At 43.0% G+C, this 17,599-nt stretch overlaps 1 protein-coding gene across 1 annotated transcript; it reads right to left on the reverse strand.

The window, feature by feature from the left end:
- Window positions 1-613: 613 nt before the first annotated feature.
- jph3a (junctophilin 3a) lies at window positions 614-16,397 on the reverse strand. The gene is made up of 5 exons (XM_023408442.2): window positions 15,753-16,397; window positions 6,639-7,419; window positions 5,917-6,041; window positions 3,371-4,617; window positions 614-2,450 (listed from the first exon to the last, which is right to left on the reverse strand). Exons 1-5 carry the CDS (start codon window positions 16,132-16,134, stop codon window positions 2,370-2,372), a joined length of 2,616 nt encoding a protein of 871 aa, XP_023264210.1. The 5' UTR covers window positions 16,135-16,397; the 3' UTR covers window positions 614-2,369.
- Between the last annotated feature and the right edge of the window lie 1,202 nt (window positions 16,398-17,599).

Consider the following 17,599-nt stretch of genomic DNA (forward strand, 5'->3'; position numbering starts at 1 on the left):
GTGAAAAGATTCTTAGTTTATTGTACTTACCCAAGTCCTGAAGAGGGGAAACGTGGAAACACTTCATATAAACTTATTTCAAGCTTGGCTTCAACCTTTTAAGCTTTTAGTCATAACATAGAGATTAAAAGTTAAGTTTTTTTTTACTGTATTTATGTTTCTGTGTTTGACTCGGGTTATTTAAAGGAAAAGTATGATTTAGGGAATGATGTTTATTCAATTTCTTGTCCATTTAGCTATACACACTGTAGGTATATATCATAGTATTCTATTATTACTGTAGTGGGTGTATGTATTGAATTACCCATATTGTTCATATTCATATACCTTCACTGTTTTATTGTGTATATGGGAAATTATTATTCATATCTTACCCATAGTTCCATATCATGGCTACCTGAATTTGACTCAAATTAGTAATATAGTCTAAGGTTTTGAAATGTCTGAGTGCTTCTTCAACCACTGGTCATGTTATATTTCATCATATTGCCCGACCCTACCTTGAGCTGTCGTTTGCAGTCGTTGTACAAGTAGCTGTAGCTGTAGCTGTAGATTTCTTCACCACCTTTATGAAGTTAAGTCGTAGACAGCAGTAATAACCACACCAAACTCATTAATTTCAAACATTTCATTATTTTCTCCACATTAACTTCGAAACAACCTCATAAACCAAAGAGTAAGAAAGAGCATGCTCGGGCATGCAATGATGTCACAACATGATGATGCCACTGGGTGCGAAGTATAAAACATACAGTAGCAGAGAGTTTCTTTTTATATCATTCATAAACTCAGGACATTTTTCGGTATCCACTGAGAGTTAAAAGCTAGCGTTTATTTTACACTGCTCTCCATGTCTCACGTAGCCTTGTGTTGCTGGATAAAAGAGACGAGAGGGAGAAACTCACAAACTGACACCAGATTGAGCAGGCTAAACAAACATGCTGAAAAAAATCTCATCCGGCCCAAAAAGTGTCTGGAAATGACACCGTAGAAACCCCATTTTTCCCTTTTTGACTGGTCCAAAAGGGGGACTGGGAGAGAGAGACAAAACAGTGCATGCCATTTCAGGGTGAAGAGGAAGGTTTGTGTGTGGGGGGGTGGAGGGTCACCTTTCTTAATGTTGAAGGGTATTCCTCTCCTCTTAGCCTGCCCACATTGGGGTGTTTTATCCAGGGTCGGGTTTTAAATAAATTTGAGACGGAAAATGAATAAATACGAGGCACTCAGCATTCTCTCTGTCTTGCAAACTGCAAAAAGTAACAAACTTGAATAATAATGACACATACACATATATAGTAGAATTAGTGGTTATAACATAACAGTCTCTAGGCTGTACAAAGGGGCAAGGCTGAATCCTCCTCAGTATGTCAGCAGTTAAATTTGTTTTATGTGTTTTTTTTTGCGTGCGAATGTGTGTGTTTGTGTGGGTCGACATAAAATTTCACTTCACTCACAATAAAATTCAGGAAGTCCCTGGAGGATTTAGACTGATGGGTCTCGGCGTGTGTTGGTCGCTGGAGTTTGATCCACAAATCAAACGTGAATCTGATTTCGCTCAGATTCTGTGATTTGGTTGGATGCGAAGTGATTCCCAAATCTCTGCCAACAGGTGCGGTGACAAGAGGTGATAATCAGGATGGAGTGTGTCAGATGAAGACAGAACAGTGATGTTAAAGGGATAGAAAATGCACTTTTTAAAACCCCACACAGCCTCATGCAATGGTTGTGTGTGTTTATGTAGTTCGTAGTGGAAAAAAGAAAAGAATGACGGAGCCCTTTAAAATGGATCTACTCTTGCAGCATAGTTCTGTATGTAGCGCATAGTGCGAGGGAGGGGGGTTAGAGACTGGTGGAGTGGACTGAAAGGGGAAAGGGTTAAAAGGCAAATGAGAGGGGGGGGGAGTTCAGGATGGAGTGTGTGTGCCATGCTCTTGGTTAGCATGTTCCTCATGATAACCAGGAAACAAGGGTTGCTATATTCTTGTCTAGAGTGATGGAAAAATGGGCAAAACTGCCTGTGCCATCTCCAGTCCGTTTGTGATGGACACCCATGCATGTGTGTCCCGATACACCGCGCTAGTTTAAAGCTGCACTCTTTACCCTCCTGTGACTCTTATCCAATCACCTTTTTTTTTTTTCTATGGTTGCAAGTTCAAAAAAAGCATTTTGAAAAGGAACGGTGCTCTCAGAGAAACTGAAATGGGCTTCAACAGAGGTGGAAAGACCAGTAGCAACAATAGAAAGGCTCTGCTGTGTCCGTCACTCGGGCTGCGGGCTCCAGTCGAATAGGCAGAATGTCCGTCTCGGTAAGTAATAATATCATATACTGTAATTATCAATAAGTCTTAGTAGATCATACCTGTATAAGCTTAAATAAAGAAGTGAATGAAAAGAATGGCTACTCCAATATTGAGTAAAATGACCATAACCACCAGAATAGAGCTGGAGCCCTGGGAGACAAGAGAGGAGAAAAGAAGCAGTTAGTGCAGTGCAGCTACAAGAAACACATATTACACCATATAAGAACAGATGGAAATCAAAAAGTGATCAATTATCAGTTGTTAATTTGATCCTATTTGTATATAAGTAACCTATACACTAACCAAACGTGATATTTCAGAAATGTGCAACTAGTGCAGCATCTCGACTTAGCGTGGAGCTGTCTGTGATGTGTCATGTGATGTGTCATGAGATGTCCCTCTGCTGCGGGTTGAGCGTTGACAGGAAGAGTAAAGAACATAATTTTTGCATTCAAATTTGTTGTAGGTATAATTTTTTAAATAATGATCCAGTGTGCTCGTAGGTATTGTATTTTCACATTAAAAGTCCTCCTGCCTTCAAATCGATAGGCTTTTAATGTGAAAAATCTGATGGCTTAACATTGACCAAGAAGAAGGAAAGTGGAACCACTGGGATTAATAGGTGATATTTCTGTTAAAAAGAAACACTGAGCAGCAGAGTGGTGAAAATGGAAATATATCTCATGCTGAATTTACCATGTGAGCCATTGCACTAGCTTAATCCTCCCATACTCTGTTTTTCATTGTTTCTGCCTTCATTAGTGAAGAGCCATTAATTAAACACTAGATTTTATGTGAGAATTTTCTTTACATTAAGTTGACTACATCTCCTTTTTGCCTGAATTTGACTGATGCAAACAAAAGCTTTGTTTTAAACCTACAGATATGAGAGTGGTACCGATATCAGTCGCAGAAAGAAAATGTATTTCCCAAAATATTGCATTATTTCTTCATTGGCTGGTCGTTAGATTTACCACTCAGCAATTAAAAAAATCATGGGAAATGTGGATCCATGTTGCTATAAACAAACAGACAGATACGCTTTATCTGTCTTAAATGTAAGGACTCACTGAGTTTGATTTGAGGGTGAGATGCTCTCCTTCCTGCTCCAGAGTGATGGGCTGAGACTTTAGGGGTGGGGAGAGGGTGAGGTCCCTGTGCAGAGGCCACTCCTCCAGCTCTGCCCCCACATTCAGGTTGTCCAGCATCTGTACAGAGTCCATGGATCCCTCTCTAACCGGCCGAAGGCCTCGGGATCGCAGCCTGTTGTTTTTGGGGGCGGGGGACTCCTGGCCCAGCCCCCGAGATGTCTGTGAGTCCGGACACTGAAGCCTCATGTCAACCGTGTAGTCATTCATCCTCTCCTCGTCCTGCTCCGTGAGGCGTGAGTGGGCGGGGCTCCACCTAAGGGTGCTTTCAGCAGTCCAGCCCACCGTGAGGCCATCTAGCCTTTGGTCGATTACAGCATGCTCGTTAAGCTTGTGGTTGGAGGGGTTGTGCTGCTTTGGATGGTGGTTGGAGTAGACATGCTCTCGAGGGTTATAACTAGAAGAGACGTGGTCCTTTGCATTGTGATTAGAGGAGATATAATCTTGGGATTTGTGATTGGAAGAAGCATGCTCAGAAGTCTTGTGATTGGACATGTTATGTTCCAAGGCTTTGTGATTGGACAAAATGTGCACCTGCGGCTTGTAGTTGGAAGAGGCATGCTCACAGGCCTTGTGATTGGTTGAAGAATGATCCCATGTTTTGTGATTGGAGGATGAGTACTCCCTTGACTTGTGATTGGAAGAGGCATGCTTGGAGGGCTTTTGGTTGGACAGGGAGTGCTCCCACGCTCTGTAGGAGGAAGCGTGCTCCCGGGACTTGTGATTGGACAAGGATTTCTCCCGCGGTTTGTGGTTGGACAGAGGGGCTTGCTCGTGGCCGTTGATTTGGCCCTCCTGCTCTTCCAGAAGGGAAGGTGTGGTGGATCGGCTGCTGCCCCCTCGCTCCGGGTACATGTCATCAGTCCAATTGTTAGCCCCTCCCCTCGGCAGATCCACCCCCCGCCCCTCCACCAGCACCTGGATCTCAGCCCCGCCCTGATCATCCACGGCACTCTGGCGCATGAAGCAAGCATTTCTGGGGCGATGGGCGTGCTTGGGCGGGCTGTGGGGGGGCGAGGTGGGTACGCTCAGCACGGGGCTGAGATCAGGTGTTATTACAGGCGGCGTGGTGTCCGGAGTGCACAGCTCCGGACTGTCTGTTCCTGTGGAGATGACCTCATGGTCTTTGTCCTTGGCATCCTGGTGCTTGGGCCTCTGACATTCGAGCCCTATGAAAACAGTTGGAGAATAGCAGCAATGAAGCGACTTGGCACTGATCCACAGCCAGTCCATCAGACCTACAGTGTGTGTGTCAGTGTTATTAGCATGCAGAGTCACAAACGGAGAGAAAGCTGCATACAGACTGGATCTTGTACATGCAATCACTGTTGGCTTAGAGAGGATTATGGAAGTGAATAGACTTGATTTAGTTTGAATTCTCAAAGGCTAATCCTCTGTAGTTTGAAGTTTATTATGAGATCAAACACTGATCCTGGTACAGGATTGTAAATCCACATATTGTATATGTATTGTATTAATCTGTGAAAGGTCAAATACGTAAACATATTTTATGTGGATTTTAAATCAACATAGTGAGTTCACATCACATGCTGTTACAATCCAGGTCTCTGGGGGGAAATGAAGCACCATCACATGGATAGAAATTCAGCAATAAAATAATTTAGAGTGACAGTAGATCTTTAACAAATTTGAATATTCAACAAAGATGAAAATTAAAGGCCTGTGGGTCATGCCAAAAGAAAAATGAATGCTATGTATGTTTCTTAACGTAAGGTGCCTCTCATTGACAGAAACACCTAAAGGAGAACATCATTATACAAACAATATCATAGCTAATGACTTGTAGTACAAAGCCATCACTTTTGTTTCATCATTTACTTTTTCATTGTTGCATATATTTCATATAGGACTGTAATATAAACTTGCCCAACAACTACTGTATATTAGTGGATATCTTTAAAGCCACAGTAATCAGTATGTTAATGTTGATAAACTGACGGTCTTGCTCCTTGTGGTCGTTTTGCATTTCTATATAGTCATTTTGCATCTTTTTATGGTTGTTTTTCTGTTCTTTTACTCGTTTCCCACCTCTTTGTGATCGTTTTGACTTTTCATGAAGAAGTATTAACATTTCAAACAGAAGCTCCTGAACTGATGTGTGGCCCACTGGGCACAGGTCCAGGAACCCAAGGGTTCAAGGGTGCCTGGACCTGTGCCCAGTGGGCCCATTATGTAATCAATCCATTATATTGATTACATTATTAGTATATTATTATATTACCAGATTACCCATATTTTGAGGAACCTCAAGTAAATCCAGGTGCTTTCGTGCAGAACTTTGAAACTGTCATTCAGCAATTTAACTCTAAAAATGACAACACCAGTAACTGGTTATAAAAGACTTGCAGGTTTTATACGATGAACAAATGAAGAGACTGTTTACAATGAAACATGACATCCACCACAAAAGTCTGGCCTGGAATTAAAATTCTGTGTCTGCTACTCACCGTTCCCATAGATGTGGAAGGAGGGGGAGAGCTCTTTGGCAGCTATCCGGGCCAGTCGACACTCCTCCATGGCTTTCTGCGCCACGCCTTCAGCTGCCTCTGCCTTCCCCCGAGCGTGGCTCATCCTGAACAGGACAGGTAGACACAGTGCAGTCAAACAGGCTTTAAAGGTCTTTATTGATTCTGGAGTCATGTAAGTCCTATTTAGTGCTCATTTAAGCCAAATTCACTCTCTATATTTTTATGAAATCACATCCAGGAAACACGGGAATAGATATAGGAAAGATTATTAAAGCTAAGATATCCCATAATAGTCGCCATTTTTAAGCGTTGAATACTGACAAATTATTGCACCACTGGCTGTTAAATCCCCTGAAACCTTAGATTAAAACCTAAAGTTTTTTTCTTTAACACTGAATATCAATGACTAAATAACAACATCGTTAGGTTTTATTTGATCTGATATTTCTATTCAGCAAAGTGTGGGCGTGGTTTGATCAGATTTGATTGATTGGGATTATATTTTAATTTGCATGTTTCTAAATCCTGATTGGTGCACAGACATTTGTGACATAGCACTGCCCATTCCAAACCAGTGAGAAACACAGACACACAGTAATCTGTCATGTGAATAATCGAGGTTCATGAAGGACCTTGATGGTTTTAAGTAAAAAGCTGATGGAGAAAACATGTTTTCAGAGCCTTTAAAGGTAATCTCCTACCTTGACATGGCGATCTCTGCTTTCTGCTTGGCGATGTCTGCGGCCTTCTCAGCAGCCTCAACAGCTCTGTCCACCTTCTCTCTGATTTTACTGGCCCTCAGCGGAATCAGGTTCTTGCGTTTCCCACTCACCAGCACGTTCTGTTTGTACTTTCCTTCCTCCTTGGTGCCATCAGGGAAGGTGGTGCAGCCATACCCATGCCTCTTGTTCCCCGCCCATTCACCTGCATAATGCAGGCCGTCTGAGCGTCGACTCACGCCCCAGCCGGCCCTCTGGTCGCTCCGCCACTCGCCAGCATACATCTCTGTGACAGTTGCGTCCACAGGGGCGCCCTGCTCACTCTCACTGGCGTTGGAGTGGATGTCAGATGCAGCAGAGCTGACGGTGCTCATGCCGGCCTCGCTGCAGAAGGAGCTCTGCTTGCTGAGCTGACTTGCCAGAGAGCTTTTGGACTCGGAGCGTCGCAGCTTCAGGCCGCTCAGGATGGACTGGCGGAAACGGCCTTTTCTCTTCCTCTGGCGTTCAGCTTCACTTGGAGCCGTCAGAGCGAACCCACCTCGGCCCACTGGGCTCCCGGCCAGCCCCGCCACCACACCGTCTGTGGGCGTGGTGGCATTGCCGTCCTCCAGCACAGCTGGGGGCCCGTGGCTGTGCTCAGAGCGGAGGGAGTTTATGGATGTTCGTAGAGGGAAGAGGATGACGGCCGCCATGCCGTACGGTACACTCTGCCGCACGCCATAGCCATGACGCATCCCACCCAGCCACTGGCCTTGGTAGGTTCCTGAAACATAAACATTGAAACTGAGGGTCTCAGGAAGAACAAGTGCTTATGGGAGTATTTTCACTGCTTTTTAGCCACGATAGGAACGTGCCGTAATGTGTGGCGGTCCGCTGCTATGGGCCAGCCTGAAATATTTCAACAACTGAAAAATGGATTGCCATGAAATTTTGTACAAACATTCATGGTCCCCACATGGTCCAGCACCACCATGAGGTTGAAATCTGTGGTTTTGAGTGAATTATCTCAACAGCTATTGACTTTTCCATTATACCTGCTAACCATTAGCATGTGAGCATTGTCATTGTGTGCATGTTAGCATGTTATTGTTAGCATTTATCTAAAGCAACACCTGTGCCTAAGTACAGCCTCACAGAGCCACTGATATGGCGTTGTTTCCATGATGTTGCTAACAACTATTTCCACCGTACCACTGTAATTTGAGAGTTAGAAGGTATGTGTAGCCCCAGCCAGCAGATATAAGTAACTCCGTTTGTCTCTCTGTCCCTGGAATTTCAAAGATTTAGTTGCACATGTGGCACAGCTGTAAAGGAGTCTTGTGGTTACAGGCGCAGGGCAAGTTTTGACTTGCCACATATCCCACCTTCTAATCCAGTGTCTGTCATTTTTCCTTAGTAATTCTCAAAGTGGCAGCATTATCAGAAATATTTTTCTGTATCTAGTTGCTGTAGCACTGGATTAAAGTGACAAGTTACAGCCTCAAAACTGGTTCATCTTTAAAAGCTCCACAAGTACGACTAAATGAAGGACTCTTGTATTCGACTATTCGACTGCACAGCTGTGTCTATGTTATATTACCAATGTCGTTTTTATGTCTTAATACACTGCTGCTAATTTGTATCCTTCTAGCAGCCCCAAAATGCCAGAAATTGTTTGCCAAGCAACAGATGTATTTATAATTCCTGTGTGTAAAGGTTTGTGTGGTAGCTACACAATGCCAGGAATAAAATCTTTGAAATATTTCAGTGCCAAACTGAGGCATATTGGTGCAGCATTAAGCTGTGAAAATAAATCAAAGAAACACTTGAAACAAACACAGAATAAAACCAGATATTTGGCATTTCCTAGACTGCAGAAAAGTACATGTGTACTTTCCAAAAACTGGCCAAGCAGTAATGTTTATAGAGTGAATCTTCATGCCGGAGCTTCTTAAGATTTGGCAGATTAGACTGAGGGGGTGTGTGGACGGCCAACCAACACTCTCCAGTGCAGGAAGAGAGTTTGCCAACAGTTCGACAGTTTCTAAAACATAAAGAGAAGGGGCTTGTTACTCTAAAATCCTCCTTGTGAATCTTCTTCAAAACTTCTGAAAATGTCCTCTTATCGACACAAATTTAAATCCCTCACCCATGGAGGCTCCCTCCCTCCTGTTCATCTACACCACTGAAAAATAAACTGAAGTTAACACCCAGACCTCCCGGAAGGAGCAGAGCTCCCTCGAGAAACTTCAAAACAAAGCAGGTCTGCTGTAGGGAGAGGTCAACATCGTACACCCTCCATCCTCTCCTCAAATCCCTGAGGTGGTCAGAACAAGAGATGAAGCAGATCCAGAGTCTCATGTTTCTGGGCAGGAAACCCGACAGCCTCCTGTTCTACTCGTGGCTTGTCAGTTTCATTTAGAGGAGAGCTCGGCGGCAGACGTTCCCGCTGACAAAGCTGCAGAGTTTCATGTCATGAAAGGCATTTAACAGCTGTCTACATTTCCTTCATATAATCTGGGCTCAGCCTCAGTGTGTCCCTACACGACCGCCTCACTCATCTAAATCAAACCAGGGCTCTCAGTGAATTGATTAGTCTGTAAACTGTCAGAAAACAGTGAAAATGTCCATTAGAGTTTGGAAATTAATCATCAGCTATTTTGATAATTGGTTAATTGTCACTTTTCAAGCAAAAACACCAAATATAGCAATCTGTCAGAAATTGGTTTTAATTTTACAGTACAGTCACATTCAGACTTTTTTGTGCTTCATATTGATTGACAAATCATCACTTTGAGCTCTAATCCTGCACCTTGAGTCAATGTTATAACTAAGTGCCAGTTGCTGAACATGCTACATGCTTTTAGCCTATTGTCTGTTTCCTATGGTGCCAAGCCGTGTCAAGGAGAGAACAAAAACAACTCATTTGTGCACACAAATGTGTCATAATCAGTGTGAACATATCATTTACAATGTTAATAATGTCAACATTAAAAGCAAAAATCCAATCTAATCAAAACTGCATTAAACTCAAGCGGCTCATTTAGATTTGATTGTCATGCCTGGACACTCATTTTTACCTCATGAAAACAGCACAAATACAGGCTTTTGGCTACTTGAGGGCAGCGGAACAAACTGTAAATATCACCTTAACCTAATGCCTAAATTATGTTGAAAGTGATATCAAACAGTTGCTTTTTTACACATCCAGCAAACAAAGAGAAAGATGTTAATTCATTTGGAGTCATGTCTCTGGCCACCTGATGAATGTTAGTTCAGTATTCCCTCTCTTTTAGCTCTGTTTTTGGTCTCTACCGGCTCCTGAGGGACAAGTCTGGCTTTCTAGCTGCGAAATGCTCCACTGTGTTCACCCTGTCTCCTAGAAATTACATATATATACAGCTAAACTGCAACAGCAAATACATTTTGAAGGAAATGTCATTACAACCATGTTATGTTTTCTATAAACGTAATGTGGATATGTTGTTGGTTGCATATTTGGCAAATATGTTGATTCTGAGTTCAGTAAAGTGGCTCCAGCAGTATTAATCTGTTTTATGGTCCTGTTTAGAATCTCACAGCAGAAAGATCCTGGTCTGTTTTAATACAGAACAAGTTCACAGTGACTTCAGACGCAACATGTTTATTTACATTTAATAAAAACCACAATCTTCCTGTAACTATAACCAAACTTCTTTTGTTGCCTAAACCACAGACAGGACTGTGGTTGTGAGTACTGGTCTCTAGTGTGACAGTTGTGCGTTCTGTACAACCACCATCCACCCGGACCACCTCTTTGCACATGCACTGCCATTAATAAATGATAGACTGGTGCAGTTGGTGAACACTTTAGATCCTTTTCTCTGGAAACAGCTGCCTGGTGTTACTGTAAACAAGGCCATGAGAGAGGTGAGAGTGAACCAGGACAGTCAAATAATGGGCTGTAAAACCAAAACTATGAGCTAAAAGCAGCTAAAATGCTGAGGGGAACTGCAGAGTTGGGTGATAATTGTCTGTGAGTTTGTCATGATGACCATTATAATTATTCATACAAAAGTTAGTTTGACATGTAACAACAGCTTAATATTCTTGTCATGTGAATAAGTTCATTTAACATCAGACCAAGTAAATGTTGAATGTTAAATAGGAACCACACACTCTCTCCAAATTACACTCAACCAAAATGAATGGTTCTGACAAAGCCTGATGACTACAGTACAATAATGATTAGCATTGAATTAGCACCGAACACAAATAAATCAGTTTCACAATCACAGATATTTCATGTTGCCTCACCTTGCCAGGCAGGTTTGTGTTTATGCTTGACATGTGGCTAAATGTTAGTGACATTACTGATAGTTCTGCTCTGTTGGAGGGTTGAGACACACAGGTTTGTAATAGTATAATTACAGCTTCTAGATGAATGTGGTGATTACTTTCTTGGAAATCCATCCACACATTCGTGGATGGTTGACAGGCTCTGCAGTGTCTTTCAGAGTCTGTTCTGTTTGTTTCAGAACATGATGAACTTCACACAGGTTGTAGGTCTGTTTCAGAGTGAACCAGTTTAAGAATAAACAGATACTCCTCAGTTCAAAGACTTAATCTTGAGTGAAGCAGCTTTAGAGACAGTGAGACTTGCTGCTTGGTGAGACACAGCTGTGAGGAGAAAACTATTTCATTACTGGGTCATTACAGGGGTTTGTGCTATTTGCTGCAGCAGTGAACTGACATTTATACTGATCTTTACTATAAACCTCAAAATGTTAATTAATATTTCCAAGGTTATTCTGTTTTTTACAAAATGAATTTTTCTGTTGGGGTGCTTTGTATGTAAGTTCTCAGATCTTTTACATAAGTCAAAGCAGAAATACCACAATGTCAAAGTCCTGTATTGAAAAGTAAAAGTACATACATATTAGCATCAAAATATACCTGTAGTACCAAAGTACTTTAAGTGCTAAATATGCATAATGGACGATTTCAGAATATTGTATTATAATATATTATTATTAATTGTTAATGCAGCCCTAACCCTTCCCTCTGAAGGGTAGTGGAGTAGAAGTATGAAGTAGAATTAAATAGAAATACACAAAAATAAAGAAATAGGCAAAAGTTACAGAAATAGTGACTTTTTAAAGTGTTTTGGAATCATGAGATTTCTAATGAATAAAACAGATTGTGGATGGAATCCAATGGCAATCACAAGCCCATCCACAACGTTTAGAGGGTAGAGCTGAGATCTTATAAACCTTTTGCAAGATTAATTGGAACCTTCATGTTAGTTAAAAGTGGTGAATTCGATGTTTATACTCCAACCACAGTACACCATGAACGTCAGTATGTGTAGTATGTAGTAAATACTCTGAAGTACATCAAGTAAAACTGTATGTGGTCATTCCTGGAGCTGTCCGTGGTGCTGAAACCGATAGACAGACCCAGTATCTTTCAACTTTTAAAACACACCGTCCCACCTGTCGGACTGTACTTCAGGTGTGTTTTGGTCTTTACCAGACTCATTCTGAAAGCAACCTCAACAAATTATACATCGATTGAAAATTTAAAATCTCCTGATTATTTTAGTATCCACATATCACTGCAACAGCGGTTGACACAGAATTGGTTCAGACTTGTGGCTGTGGCTTTAAAGTGCTTTGGAGCACATTTTGTTTTATTTTATTTTTCCAACTGTGAGCAGCTCCTCCATTTCCTTTGTACCATAGCATTCTGGGATTTTCAACTGTATTTCAACTACACAAAAAAACAACACAAATTTTTTATACTATTTTATATACTTTGTCACGTTTTCAGTGTGCAAGGCTGGGCATCATCTTCACTGTGTTATTTGTTTGTGTTGAAATATGCATCTAAACAATCTCAACTGAAATGATAACGACCTTAAAGCAGTTTGAAGAGATTTCCTAGCCACTTGGGGGCAGCACAACAAGCTGTGAAATAAACACTGACATATTATCACCTAATAAAGTTGTCATGGAGAGTGTGTTAGTTACCATTTAAGGTGACACCTGCATTATTACCTAATCTTGAAGCCAAAACTTTGTCAAATTTAATTTTCAAATCTCTTTACTAATTTATATTGTGCATCCCCGGCCCTGGTAACATGAACACACTACATACATACTACACACAATTAGTATGTAGTCAGGAACTGGGTCACACACTAGCTGTGTCCTAACTGTGCTTCATACTAACTCTAAGCAGGTTTTGAACATGTAATGCTTTCACATAAAAGGTTATCACATTAAGTAAACTCTGAGCAGTCAGAATACAGAATAAAAACACAGTTTTTGAATGTGCTGTTGATGGGCACTATTCTCCCACATCGGAATTGAGAGAAAATAGAGGGGCTACTCACAGCTGCAAAACATCAATATAAACTGCAGATTCTGGTAAAACCGACCCTGGGAAACAAAACATGTCATGTCGGAAATCTAGGCTTTCTCTTTGTTAACTTTCTTTCGCATTCGTCTTCTAAAATCTCAGTTTGACTGATGTTTATTGGTTGCTGGTATTACGTCATTTCCTGTTAGTAAAAAATTGTAAGGGACAATGGCTGTGTTGTTTACTAACGGCAAAAACTGTGTTCTATAGAGATAAGTGTACAGTATATATATATAAATACTGCATACGGTCTTTGTAGCCTCGAACTTGGGCACAGCTACTGTCTCCAGATGGCGCTGTCTATGGTGCTGAAACCAAACCTTGTAGTTCTACTGACTCTACTCAGATCTCAAATGTTTAATTTTTTGGGGTTATTCTTTTATTTATTTTTGAATTCACTCTCTCTGTCCTAGCTCTTTGTTATTTTTCATTTTAATTACTGACAAATATTTTTCTTAATGTTTTTAAGGCTCCAGAAACTCTAATAATGGGATTTTCCACAGTGGTGGAAAGTAACTCAGTACATTTACTCATGTGAAGCTCATAAGTACAGGTATTGGAGTACTTGTTCTTAACATGGGTATTTCAATTTTCTGCAGCTTTGTACTTCCACTCCACTAGATTTCAGAGGGAAACATTGTACTTATTTCACTAGCCTACTTTTGACGAATGCAGTTAATTTGCAGATGGAGATTTGACCTAAAACAGATTATGATCAGTTTATAAAATACAACACAGTGTTAAAAATTAAAGTGTGATCCAACTTTGGATAAAAATAAATGAGAAAATAAAAACTGTGCAATTGCAGCTCCAGTCAACTTTCTCAGTTGGTATTGTTAAAATAAACCAAAAATAAACAATTTGAAGCCCATTCATTCATTCAAATAAAATGTGAAAAAATATGATTTTTAGGATTAAAACGAGCAGCTACAACAGTAAAATGAAGCATTGATGCATCAATATTGTTATTATTATTATTATTATTATTATTATTATTATTATTAATAGTCACAAGGAACATTTTACTTTTAGTTTTGATACTTCATGCATAATTTGATGATGACAGTTTAGTGTTTACTGTCACTTAAGTGAGTTTTTGAAAGTAGAACTCTTAGTATTTTTACTCCGTTGTGTTGGTACTTTTAATTCTCACTATCTTCCACCACTGATTTACTGTTTGAGGATCAGGAGCTGTCCGCGGTGCTGAAACCAAATCGGGAACGTCTCGCGCTTGGCAGACCTGTATATAGGTGCACGAGGCTTTGTGTGGCCTATGATATGCATTTATTATTAGTCTGTTATCGTTTTTAATAAGCACGCGTTCTGTTGACAGACCGATCTCGTGTGTGCGCTTGAGAAAAGCAGCATCCTGCTCATTTATTGGGTTGTGGAAAATGTGTCAGCTCGTGCGTGCTATATTCATCTGTCGGCGGTCTTCCACGTGAGCGGAAGCGGGAGCTGAGCAGTCGCGTGACGCAGTCCTTTTTTATGTTTCCCTCTCCTGTTGTTTTTATTTTCTGTCTTTTTACAGTTGCGTGTTAAAACAGCAGGTGTAAGGATGTAGCCTTAATGCTCGCGCTGGGAGGCCTCCACCCGCCGGTAAACAACCTCCACCTTCGATGCAGCACCGACGCACACCCGTGTGTTCACTCCCGCTGCATCACTTATTGACCTCGCTCTCCATCTCCATCATCCGGGTCCTGCGCGTTGCTCGGAGGCGGACGGTGCGGCCGTCCGTTATCAAACGGCCTAGATTACAAGCCCCCGAAGTCATTAAAAAAAAAAACAAAGACTGACAGAAACGAGAACCAATCAGAGAGCAGAAGAGCCGCGAACTGGTCTCTAGTGGCACGCTGACCTGCTGTCTCCCGTTACCATGGAGACCTCACAGCACAGAGGGTGAGATGCAGAGAGGGAGGGGGTGGGGGTGTTTTTATAAACCTTGTGTCTCCAAACAGGAGTGATGAGAATTCAACATGGTTTAATTTCTAATATTAGACACACACGTCCTCCTTTTAACGCCCGCAGCCTGTGACTGTTGTTTTCTGCTCATCTAATGATAAAGGCTGGTCAGTGGGCCACTGTGAAGGTGATCTATCCCTGTGACAGCCCACCTACTGTGGACATGTGGACAGGTGGACATGGATGGAGGCCCCCACCCCTCCTACACTGGACCAGACTGGAAGAGACACAAAATGTAGACAAACAACATTGTGTTTCCGGTCGTTTTGTGTCCCTTTCAAGTCAGTGGAAAAGCAGCAGCCGAACTTCAGTATTTACTTCACACTGTAGATGAAGAGAGGCTTTCTGACTCCTGCCACAGCAGATCGGCACTCCCCTGCACAGATATTATACTAAATGCTACAGCACACTATACAAAATATGGCCCCCCAGGGACCCTCTGACCCCTCAGGCCCCTGGGCCTGTGCCCCGTAATTCAATCCATGGCTGTGGATGTGACCTACATGTTATTTATGTAGTCTACATCGGAGATTTGTTACAGTAAGCAAGTCGCTCCACTTTCAGCCTGAAAATCAGTTTGTGGAACGAGTAGAGATGTTTTATTCAGAGAAGTCGAACATGGCTAAACCTGGTCTCTACACTGGTGCTTGGTGTGAAAGCAGAGGCACTGGGACGATGCTGGGGGGGTAAAGTGGCTCTGACAGGTGAGATTTCCTTTTGTGTGTTGCAGAAAATCAGTTTTAGCAGACTTACCTCCGTCGGAGTAGGTTTCAGTGCCGTATCCATCCTGCAGACCGTTGCTCCACGTCCCCTCGTACCGGGCCCCGCTGGCCGTGCTCTCCAGCTGCCCATAACGGCCTTTGAACCCCTGCGTCCACTCCCCTCTGTACTCCCACCGGCCCTTGCTCTCCACTCCGATGCCATGCCGCTTGCCCTGCGCCCAGGTGCCTTGATAGCTGTTCCCACTGGGCCACGTGTACACGCCCAGGACCTCGAAGCCATGGCTCCAGGCCCCCGCGTACTCACCCTGACCCTGGGGCCCCGTGCAGACCCCTCGGCCATGGGCCTTACCCTGCTCCCACCCCCCGCAGTACGACCCCCCATCATCAAAGTCAAACCTGCCTCCAGTGGACATGCATGAAACAGGTTTAGGCAAATCCTTAGAATGTCAAGAAAAAGAAAAAACAAGGGCCTGGTTCACTCAGAAGGAGTAAGGAGGGAGGAGGCCTCGTTTGAATCAGGTAGCATGGAGGTGCAGGGCCTCGACTCTCCTTCTCCCGTCAGTTTAGGATGTAAAACACTCGCTCCTCGGTTTAAAAACAGCACAACACGGCCCAAAGAGCATCACCTTACGATGGAGAAGCAATCTAAGCCTCAGCGATGGGTCTGGAGTGACGAACGCAGCTGCCGTGCATGCTGCTTCCCATGGGCATGCAGGCTCAGAGTGCTTCTCATCCTCCTCCTCCTCCACTTCCTCCTCCACCTTCCTGCTTCCACACAGCCTCGCAGCCGGGGAGCTCGCTGGCCCGTCGCCTCAGCCGTGCAGCGGGGCGCTCCAGACAAGCGAGGCCTAGGCTTTTCCAGCAGTCCCACAGGCCCACAGAGTAGCGGCGGTGGCAGCGGCGACCGAGCTCAGCTCAATCAGACATTACAACATCCTCACATCCCTGCTGCTCCGGCACACGGAGAGGGATACAGGACAGGGATGCTGCTACACTCGAACGCCATTTAAAAAAAAAAAAAAAAAAAAAAAAAAAAAAAAAATCAGAGGAGGAAATCAGAGAAGTTGAAGATATTTTTCTATAGCATGGCCTGAAAACAAGCAATCCAAGCTAATGCTCAGAGACACACATCCATAATCAAACACACACAGCCTCAGCCTTGCACACACACCTCCACCTCGGCAGACATAACAGAGTGTGAATATCTCCTCGGCTCTTCCTATTTCTTCCCCCTCTCTCCTCTCTGCTCTGCTGTGAGCTGAAGATGAGGCTCTCTCCTGAAGATCAAGGTGTGAAGAGAGAAAACAGAAGCAGAAAAAAAAAATTATTCCTCTCCTTTTCCCTTTGTCGTCTCCATTTCAGCGCTCGCCTGAATCTGGATTGTTGTTGTATCCCAATTCCACCAAGTCATCTGCCCTCTCTTTTTTTCGGCCTCTCTCTCGCTCTTTCTCTTTCTATCCCTCCCTCTCTCACTCTCTCTAAAATCTGCTCATTACAGGACTGTTCCACCCCAGCCAATACCCCTCCCCCACATACACACACACACGCACTGAACACACACTCCTTCTCTGAGCTCTTAAAGAGATAGAGACGGAGGGATGGTGCGAATAGCTGCATGTACGGAGCTCGCCGCTCTCTCCCTTTGGGGATACAGCCTTCTTTTTCCTAATTATCCAGCCTCGTTTCACTCTCTCACACTCCTCCTTCCAGACTGAAATCTGGTCAGTCAGCAGTCTGTTTCCCTGATAACTGGAGGTTTGTGAGCTCATTGATCCTCTGCCACTCTCCCCCTAGCTAATTGTTGGTCTTTTTCACTGTTGTCTCATATGGACTGTAGCTGTCAGTTGAATGAGCTTTCGCTGAAGACCACAGAGACCC

This window comes from Seriola lalandi, unplaced genomic scaffold (genome assembly GCF_002814215.2).
Source record: "Seriola lalandi dorsalis isolate HSWRI2012SDOR001 ecotype SW California unplaced genomic scaffold, Sedor1 jcf7180002054361, whole genome shotgun sequence".
Lineage (NCBI taxonomy): Eukaryota > Metazoa > Chordata > Actinopteri > Carangiformes > Carangidae > Seriola > Seriola lalandi.

Bases quoted from the DNA above. Each gene is read 5' to 3' on its own strand.
- jph3a (XM_023408442.2), bottom strand. From the start codon at position 16,134: ATGTCCACTGGAGGCAGGTTTGACTTTGATGATGGGGGGTCGTACTGC. The intron at 7,420-15,752 runs GTAAGTCTGCTA...TTTATGTTTCAG, and splicing joins TGAAACCTACTCCGACGGAG to GAACCTACCAAGGCCAGTGG. The intron at 6,042-6,638 runs GTAGGAGATTAC...TGTCCTGTTCAG, and splicing joins GCAGAGATCGCCATGTCAAG to GATGAGCCACGCTCGGGGGA.